This window comes from Triticum aestivum, chromosome 6A (genome assembly GCF_018294505.1).
Source record: "Triticum aestivum cultivar Chinese Spring chromosome 6A, IWGSC CS RefSeq v2.1, whole genome shotgun sequence".
Lineage (NCBI taxonomy): Eukaryota > Viridiplantae > Streptophyta > Magnoliopsida > Poales > Poaceae > Triticum > Triticum aestivum.
In genome coordinates, this window is record NC_057809.1 from 114,405,575 (window position 1) to 114,415,350 (window position 9,776).

At 45.8% G+C, this 9,776-nt stretch overlaps 1 protein-coding gene across 3 annotated transcripts; it reads right to left on the reverse strand.

The window, feature by feature from the left end:
* Window positions 1-1,353: 1,353 nt before the first annotated feature.
* LOC123132400 (uncharacterized) lies at window positions 1,354-8,449 on the reverse strand. 3 transcript variants are annotated; one of them, XR_006464682.1, is made up of 8 exons: window positions 7,870-8,449; window positions 7,557-7,752; window positions 7,388-7,468; window positions 6,479-6,586; window positions 6,131-6,400; window positions 5,132-5,347; window positions 2,106-5,054; window positions 1,354-1,989 (listed from the first exon to the last, which is right to left on the reverse strand). XR_006464682.1 is itself a non-coding variant. In XM_044552185.1 (6 exons), the coding sequence occupies exons 1-6, from the start codon at window positions 8,346-8,348 to the stop codon at window positions 5,252-5,254; spliced, it is 1,230 nt and encodes a 409-aa protein (XP_044408120.1). In that variant the 5' UTR covers window positions 8,349-8,449; the 3' UTR covers window positions 5,095-5,251. The 3 variants fall into 3 exon arrangements, 1 of the variants encoding a protein (XP_044408120.1); XR_006464681.1 differs by having other exon boundaries at window positions 1,354-5,054; XM_044552185.1 differs by lacking the exons at window positions 1,354-1,989; window positions 2,106-5,054 and having other exon boundaries at window positions 5,095-5,347.
* Window positions 8,450-9,776: the final 1,327 nt, after the last annotated feature.

The window sequence follows — 9,776 nt, forward strand, 5'->3', positions numbered from 1 at the left end:
GCGCCGCCCGAGCAGGGAGCGACGCGAGGGCTGCGTGAGATATGTGGGGCGCCTCTCACAAGTCGTATGCGTTTATAAAATCCTGTTGGGGGCGATGCTTTTCTCCCTTCTCCCTTCTTGTGGTGGATATGGTGTTCTCCCTTCTCGCTAACAGTTCCCTCACGGCTTCACCGATCCCTGCCATTTACTCTTCGCTAATATATGTATATCGAAATGAACTAAATTTTATGTGCGCTAAACGTATGCACACAAAGTCACAAAATACCGTTGCAACCAAAAGTTTCTCAAGACTCAACTATACAAGTGCATAAAACAATTGCAACTATATATACAGATGTTGCTATTTCTGACCATGTCCTCCACCGCCCGCTGGTCTGGTATTTCTTACTGGCATTTGATATTGTATCTGCGTTCTTTGATCACATGAATTCGTGTCTTATACCTGTTTCAGCAGACTCCTAAGAAAGTTACTGAAAGAACAGGTAATGGTTGTGAAATAGCATCACTAGGTGCATCGCTGATGCTTGCAAAGGAGAAAACTAGAAAGCATCCAATGGTTAGGTCTCAGAACGTTGTCGTTGATTGCATCTGATGTGTCCAACGAGGCATTTAAAATCTATCTTCGGGGTATCTAGAAATTTTTAGTATTTTGACATTCAAGAATCACATATCATTGCGATATTCAGTTGATATTCTTATGTTCCGTTTAGTGTTTACATACCAGCAGAACGTAAACAGATGATCTTTTGTTTCATCATGGTGGTTCGTTTACAAGACAATCATCATATTGAAATCTTACCTGTGATAGCTCCACATGTGTGGCTGTGCATAATGGAAAATAAAACTAGCATCATGTGACAGTGTGATGGTTGCAACCAACGGTGTCCTGTGTACATGTACTTTTTATTGCAGAAGTCAATCAATTTACCTTTATGGTGTACTCCCTCCATCCCAAAATAAGTGTATCAACTTTATACTAACTTTAGAAAGTATTCCCTCCGTTCCAAAATAGATGACCCAAGTTTGTATTAAAGTTAGTACAAAGTCGAGTCATCTATTTTAGAACGGAGGGAGTACATAATAAAAAGATGTGTAGCCCATCAAAAGTGTGATACCTTCCATGCTTGCTTAGCTGTTTGGTATTGGCAGATCATTGGATGTTAACAAAGATGCTATGTTGCCTGTAATACTAGGTTTACAACCTAATGTGTCATGCTTATAGCTCTCCTTAATTTGTTTAAACAGCACAGCCTAATAACCTATATGTTGTTGCAAGGGAAAACTATATGTTGTTAGCAGTCACCGCCAGCAATCTAAGGCAATGGTTGCCAAGGGAAGGTGAGGAACGAAAACTGAAATGCGAACAATCTGAAAATTGCAACTCAGCAGGTAGCACACACCGCATTCTCGTGCAGTTAACCAGCATGGCAATTCAGTAATCCACTACTAAATACTACTACAACTCTATATAGACAGCGGGTCTGTAAACCACACCCATTGCAGTAGCAACTAGCAAGGAAGACCAAAGCATCGTCAAACAACTATATGGCACACAATGACAATGCAATGTACTCCCCCTGTTTATGTGTTGGAATGTCCGGGGCCTCAACTATCCGGATAGACGAGCTACTGTCAGCACCACCATCGCTGCTTCTTCTTGCCATATTGTGTGTCTACAGGAAACAAAGCTTCACAATGTCGACATCTTCACAGCTTCCTTCTTAGGAGGGAGCAGACTCCGCAGTTTTGCGCAAAGGCCGGCGGACGGCACTCGTGGAGGCATTTTGCTGCTCTGGGACGATCACCTTGTGGAAATGTCCAACATCACAGCTACCACCTTCTGCCTGTCCGCCATGGTCCGTATTCGTGACTCTGATGTGCAATACAAGCTCACCACCGTGTACGGCCCCGCGGATTCTTCTCGCAAAGATGCCTTCTTCGCGGAGCTTATCAGCCAAAAACCGCCCAATGGCATGCCATGGCTTGCGGCTGGGGATTTCAACCAAATTTATCGTGCAAGAGACAAAAATAAAAGGCATGTCAATCGAAGTAGAATTAATCGGTTTCGAGCGACACTGCAAAGTTGTGAGCTTAAAGAGATACACCTGCAAAATAGGAGGTTCACTTGGAGCAACGAGGGAAAACCCGACTATGTGCAAACTGGACTTGTTTTTTTGCAATGCCGAGTGGGACACCACTTTCAGCACTCATCTGCTTCACGCCCTCTCGTCCTCTCTATCCGATCACTGCCCGCTTCTCCTCGCAGATGATAAGGGGCCTCGGAGGCCTAGAACCTTCAAGTTTGAAATTTTTTGGATTGCTATGCCCGGCTTTATGGAGGTGGTCAAAAAGGCTTGGATTGAGCCGCTCGAGCATGTTGAGCCATATCAAGTCCTGTTCCATAAGCTCAAGAAGGTGGCTCTCCGCCTTTCCGAATGGAGTAGGGGCCTTTTCTCCAAGGCAAAGGTTCACCTACACGCTGCACTATTCGTGATCCTACGCCTCGACATCGCTCAAGAGACCCGACAACTCTCCCCCGAGGAGAGTGACCTTAGGGCGAGGCTTAAAAGGAGGGTCATTAGCTTGGCCGTGCTTGAGAGAGCTCGGAAAAAGCAAAGTGCGAGAATTGCTAACCTCAAGGAGGGTGATGCCAACACCAAGTTCTTCCATCGCCGGATTAATGCTAGAAGGAGGAAAAATCACATTCATAGGCTAAAACATGACCAAGGGTGGGTCACCGAGCATGACGCTAAGGAGAAGCTCATTCTGGACCACTTTTCTGAAGTGATGAAAAAAGGAAACACGTGCAATAAGGATCTAAACTGGGAGGAGCTCAACTTAGAGGTACATGACTTGCACGGCCTCGACTCACCCATCACCGTTGAGGAGGTACGTGAGGCAATCAATGACATGCCAAGTGACAAGGCGCCCGGCCCAGACGGCTTCACTGGAGCTTTTTTTAAGAAGTGTTGGGACGTCATTAAGTTCGACATGATGAGGGTGATACACCAGTTTGACTCCCTTCACACATCTAGTCTCCATTGGCTCAACTCCGCAAATATAGTGCTGTTGCCCAAGAAAGAGGGCGCGGAGGGGATTGCGGACTACAGGCCCATTAGTCTCATTCATGCCGTCGCCAAGATTATCGCAAAAATTCTTTCCATCCGTCTCGCCCCGCGCATGAACAGCTTGGTCTCTAACGCCCAAAGTGCATTCATCAAGAGCAGAAGCATCCACGATAACTTCATGTGTGTTCGGAACTTGGCCCGTAGGCTACACAAATGCAAGACTCCGTCTCTCCTGTTCAAGCTAGATATACGCAAAGCCTTCGACTCGGTCAGATGGGAATACATCCTCGACCTCCTTCGGCGGAGGGGGTTTCCCCCCAAGTTTCGGGATTGGATTGCGGCTCTTCTTTGCACATCATCTTCTAGGATTCCGTTAAACGGGGTGGCTGGCAACCCCATCAAGCACGGTAGGGGCCTTCGGCAGGGGGACCCCCTATCCCCGCTCCTTTTTGTCATTGCAATTGACACACTCCAACAACTACTGGAGCTGGCAACCCGAAAAGGACTACTCCACAAAATTCGTGGGAGAGGGATCATGGTGCGAACTTCACTATATGCAGACGATGCGGCTGTTTTCATGGCTCCAATCAAAAAAGATATTGACAACCTCTCGGCCATTTTGCGCGGATTTGGGGAGGTCACCGGACTATGCACCAATTTTCACAAGAGCTCGGTTGTGCCCATTCGATGCAATCACCTAAACCTGGAGCACATTCTGCAAGGATTGCTAGCTAACAGGGCGTCCTTCCCCATAAGATACTTGGGTCTTCCATTGTCCGTCTGGCAGCTTAAGAAGGTGGATTTGCAATTTCTTGAGGACAAAATTGCGGCCAAGTTGGTGACATACGAGGGGCAAAACATCACCACCATTGGACGAACGACACTTGTTAAGTCTGTCGCCACCTCGCAAGCGGTCTATTTCATCACATCTTTGGTCATACCGCCGGGCATTCTTCACAATATCAACAAACTGGAGCGGGCTTTCCTTTGGTCGGGATCGGATAAGACGACGGGCGCCAAGTGCAAGGTAAACTGGGAGATGGTTTGCCGCCCGTGCGAATATGGCGGCCTAGGGGTTCTCAACACCGATAAATTCGCTCGGGCCTTGCGCTTGAGATGGCCATGGTTTGAATGGACGGCACCACAAAAGTTGTGGGTGGGCTTGGGAAATCCATGTAATGAGGAGGACCTTGACTTCTTCTATGCATCCACGACCATCACCATGGGGAACGGCGCTAAAACGCCTTTTTGGGATTCACCATGGCTCCATGGGTGCAAGCCTAAGGATGTTGCCCCGCTCGTCTTTGTGGCCTCCTCAAGGAAGAATTGGAAGGTGCGGGAGGCCCTACAAAATAATGCATGGATCCTCAAGATCAACACCTCCACGATTGTCTCCGCTGAGCACATCCGACAATTCTTCACACTATGGACACTTGTGAATGATGTACATCTGGATGCACTCTCTGAAGATACTATTGTGTGGAAGCATACGACAAGCGGGCACTACACTGCAGCCTCCGCCTACAAGGCCCAATTCCTTGGCTTGGTTCTCTCTCCCATGGACCAAATGGTTTGGAAAACTTGGGCGCCACCAAAGGCTAAATTCTTCGCTTGGTTGGCTATCCAAGACAGAACTTGGACCGCGGATAGACTACAAAAACGTGGATGGCCAAATTGTGGTCTTTGCACCCTTTGCAAGCGAGAGCAAGAAAGTGGACCGCACCTTTTCTTCAAGTGCCGCTTCACTATTAGGCTATGGAACTTGGTCATTGCAAAATTTGGGCTTCATCATATGGACACCTCTATGTGGCATCTTGAGAGTTCGGTCAAGGAATGGTGGACAAATAGGACCGGCGCCGGAGTCCCCAACAGGAAGGCCATGGCCTCTCTAAACATGCTCGTGTCATGGACCATTTGGAACGAGCGGAATGCCCGTGTTTTCCGGAACAAGAGTGCTCCGCCACCAATCTTGCTAAACAACATCATCTGCGAGGCAAACCTTTGGATCACCGCCGGAGCAGAAAAATTAGGGAACATTATTTTGTGTGAGTAATCTTCCATACCGTCTAAAAGTGTGTCCTTGTAACAAACTCTATCCTCTTCTTATTTAATAGATGAGGCAAATCTTTTGCCTTCGTTTCGGAAAAAAAATGTACTCCCCCTGTATGTCAGCATACCCAAGCTCAAGGCTTGATCTTGTAGCTCAAAACAGTGTCCCAGATCATCTGCACCGCGGAGTCCAGCATCCCCTTCAGAGTGTCCACCTCTTCATTCCCATCCTGGTAAATGATTAAGGAGACAGAGTCATCGTGCTGTTCAATCCACAGTCGGTTAGAAAACACAAAGCACTCATATGTTGGTAGGAGAACAGAATATTAGGTGTGCACATGACATGGTAATTCCAATTGAGAGTAGCCAAATGTCAGCACTAAAACAGGATATTAGGTGTGCGCATTACATGCGTATGAAATAGCCACAAGAGGGTTGTTGTTTGGACATTAGGTCAAGCAAAGCCAGTATAAAATGCAGGTAAGTCACACATGCAACGGGAAATACCCTTCAGTTCCTGGGTGTATATACACCTTATATGAGATTATTTTTTAATAATTACAAAAAAGTCAAAAGTTTAGAAGTTTTTTTGGAATAAACTTGACATTCTTTTGCACTAGTATATAAATTTCTGAGAACAAAAACTCAGCGTTGACTTCATGGCAAGAAAACAAAAATTATTTGCTATTATAGGTCACTGTTCACACTATTCTTGCCGAAACTTTTATTTTTTCTGAAAGAAGTCAAAAGGTTTTTATCTTTTTATGGATTTTTTCTTACAAGCAATGGAAGGTCAACTTCAATTCAAAAATATTTTCAGAATTTTTTCACTTATTTAATTACTAATATGTTTTTCCATATAGGGTGTATATACACCCATAGACCAAAAGTTCCCCTACCACATGCAACCAAATAATTTGCTCAGGAACATCACAAATAAAAAAAATGATATTATCTTATGAAAACGCGTCAAAAAATATATTATCTTATGAATTGATTTATCCTGTAGTAACCTGCAGTCTCTCAGATATGCCAGTTAGTTTGAAGGTAACTTCATTGGAAATCTCTCCAGTGGAGCTCCGGTGGTCAAACCGGTCAGCACACCTGAGCTTCAACCTTAAGGTTTTATTCCTGAAAGCACTATAGCTTGTATGCCACACCCCAACTATGCTGAACCTCTCACCAATCGACTCATTCCCAAGTGGCCATTTAAGTCCCCCTTTGGCATCAGGATCAACAATAGCTGAAGACACTAAGCTCTTTATGGCATTTTCCACTTCAGGCTGCAAGTGATATCAGATGAGTCTGCAGAAGATAAGATCGTAACAGAAAGGCTCAAGGTAGTTCTAATATGAACTCACGTCTATGTTCTTCAGGATCCTTTTTGTACGCAACATCAGCCTTAAATCAAAATCTTTGGACAGGCAGGATATGTCCTCCACCAGCTGCCGTATCTGGTTCAATTCAACCTGCACGAGAAGTAACAGTGAAGACTAATGAGAAAGAAAACCATTGTTAGCTGGCGGCTTGTAATGAATAGTATATCTGAGCAATTTAGCACAAGCCACAGTATGTGGGCCACGTATTATAACCTAACCAACTGGCCCTATACATGGTATAAATGAAATTTTGCACATCTCCTCACCTATCTAAGGGAAAATGTTATGCCCAACAAAATCAGCAGTAGAATGAAAAGAAACAAGGCAAAAAAGAATAATAATCGCATCGACTATAGCCTACATCTGCCAGTGAAACAATCTCCATTCAACTCATTTCAAGCAAACATAGTTGCTTTTCCATAACAATGCTGTCACACTGAGTTTTATTGCTGCAGTATTTTGAGTTAAAAAACATACTGAGTTCAGAGCTAATTGTCCAAGTTATAGACCACAAACAAGAGACACGGCTGCTTTAGAGAAAGAAGGAAACACCGCCCACTTGAGTGGCAATCAGAAGACCACATATAGTGGTACGCATATAGTGAATGATATCGTGTATACAAACTGATTCTATTTACGCATTCCTTCATCTGAATTTCCCAAAAATTTCCTTTGAACAAAGACAAGCATGATAATTGATGGCTAAAAAGTTAGCAGCATACATCGTCTCAATGAATACCAACTTATAAATTGAGACGACTTAATTGTCAGGCGTAAAAGAACAAAACTATGCACAATCCCAATATTTCATACTGTGTTAGCGCTAAACGTTAACTGTCACGCTGAGATCTGAAAACCAAAAGAAAGGACATAAATGTATACTATACAGACCTTGTGGATCACAAGCTTCCCATCCTCTTGCACGGTGCATTTGCAAGACATCGTCGTATCACTTCGCTGCTTGTCAAACACCTATCAGGTATTTACAGGCCCCAAAGTCAATTCACACTCATCTGAAAAATAACCAGGTATAACTCTCAAACTGTCGGGACGTCCGAACCTTGACATGGTAGTGCTTTTTTGATGAATCGAACTTCAGATCCGTCAGCTTCCCAATATACATCCCAATCTCATCCACACACTTGCCGGGCAAATTCGTATAGAACGATTTACGGACCTGGCTCCTCGATCCTTCTGCCCCTGCTTTTGCTGCGTCGCGGACAGAGTCCAGGGAGACGGGTCCGCCGCTAGGTCCGCTACACAACATCACCCAAAGAAAGCAGCTCTTTGCGCATTAATCACAATGTGATGTGACACGAAGCACAGGTTCAAGAAATGAAATGGTGGACGGACAAATGTAGGAGAAGACTCACGGTTGGAACAGGACCTTGCCCACCCTTGCCACGAGGCTCAGCTTTACCTCCTCGTCTTCCGTGGGCGCATCGCGCGCCGTCGCCCTCGCCCTCTCCGCCGCGGCTAGGAGGTCCGGCAAGAAACTCTCGGTGATGGCCGCGACCGCGGCCTCCGCGGAGCCGGGGGCGCTTTTCGGGGAGGAGAGGGCGAGGACGAGGGGCTTGGCGCCCGTCTCGCGCTCGATGGGATCGCAGGGGAAGGGGACGAGGCGGAAAGTGTCGGCGTCGCCGGAGCCGGGGGGGAAGGGCGGGAGCGGGGACCAGCGGGAGACGCAGCCCGCGGCGTGGATGATCTTGTTGTTGGACGGGCGGAGGTGGTGACGCCCGCGACCGCGAGGGGAGGAGATGGAAAGGGACTGGAGGGAGGAGATCGGTGGGAAAGGGGTTGGGGCGGGCTCGGAGCTGCTGGAGTGGCGCCGGTGGGGCGGGAGGTAGGCCATGGCGGATGCCCGATTGGCCGGCGGCGAGGAGGTTACCTTTTTCCTCTGAGATTGAGGTTTTTTTTTTTTGAAAGGAGAGATTGAGGTTTTGGGAAGGGGAGAAGGGGAAAGAGGGAAGTTGGCGATGGACTGTGCTGGAAACTGACCGTGGTCGCCTCTTTGTTTCAAGACCCTTTATTTTTCCCAAATGATAATGCTCACACACGTTTTAAGTCCGTTTATTTTTCCCAAATGATAATGCTCACACACATGATATGAAGTAATTCCGTCCATATGTTTTTTGATGGTCACTTTAGACTAGCTACAATGAAAGTAATTTTAGCAGTAACATCGAGTCCAACTCAGCAAATTTGCTTATGTGGTAATGAATTAATAAGGAGAGATGTAGTTTGAGTAACTTAGCTAGTTACTGTAACATCACATGTCTCAATGCAATATGAGTTTATAACCTAATAAATAAGCCTTTGCATGACACCACACTTATGTTACTACCCACTATGAAGATAGTAATATAGTCTAGGGATATGTGTATGTTACTAGTGTATGTTACTCTCCACTGTAGCTAGTCTTAGTTACAAAAGGATGACAACTTTAACTAGCCACAGTGGGAGTAACTTCAGCAGTAACATCAAATCCAACTCAGCAAATTTGTTTATGTGGCAATGAGTTAATGAGGAGAGAGGTAGTTTGAGTAACTTAGCTAGTTACTGTAACATCACATGTCCCAATTCAATATGAATCTATAACCTAATAAATAATGATTTGCACTTATGTTACTACCCACTATGAAGGTAGTAATATAGTCTAGGGATATGTGTATGTTAATCTCCATCGTGGCTAGTCTTATGAAGTATGGCAACTTTCTGTTTGAATGACAAGTTTCAGTTTTTTTGAGATTTGTTTTTTTAGATGGCAACTTTAGTGTAAAAACGTGTGGGCGATGTTACTACATGCCGCACGATGTGGCAATTATCGTGTTGGGGAACGTAGCAATAATTCAAAATTTTCCTACATGTCACCAAGATCAATATAGGAGATGCTAGCAACGAGAGAGAGGGAGTGCATCTTCATACCCTTGAAGATCGCTAAGCGGAAGCGTTACATGAAACGCGGATGATGGAGTCGTACTCGCGGCGATTCAAATCGCGGAACATCCGATCTAGCGCCGAACGAACGACGCCTCCGCGTTCAAGACACGTACAACCAGGGGACGTCTCCTCCTTCTTGATCCAGCAAGGGGAGAGGAGAAGTTGAGGGAGAACTCCGACAGCACAACGGCGTGGTGGTGATGGAGCTCGTGGTTTTCCGACAGAGCTTCGCCAAGCATTATGGAGGAGAAGGTGTTGGAGAGGGGGAGGGGGCTGCGCCAGGGGAAGGGTGTGGCAGCCCTCCCATCTCCCCCCCATATTTATAGGGGAAAGGGGAGAG

Bases quoted from the DNA above. Each gene is read 5' to 3' on its own strand.
- LOC123132400 (XM_044552185.1), bottom strand. From the start codon at position 8,348: ATGGCCTACCTCCCGCCCCACCGGCGCCACTCCAGCAGCTCCGAGCCC. The intron at 7,753-7,869 runs GTGAGTCTTCTC...GATGTTGTGTAG, and splicing joins GGCAAGGTCCTGTTCCAACC to CGGACCTAGCGGCGGACCCG. The intron at 6,401-6,478 runs GTGAGTTCATAT...TATCACTTGCAG, and splicing joins GGATCCTGAAGAACATAGAC to CCTGAAGTGGAAAATGCCAT.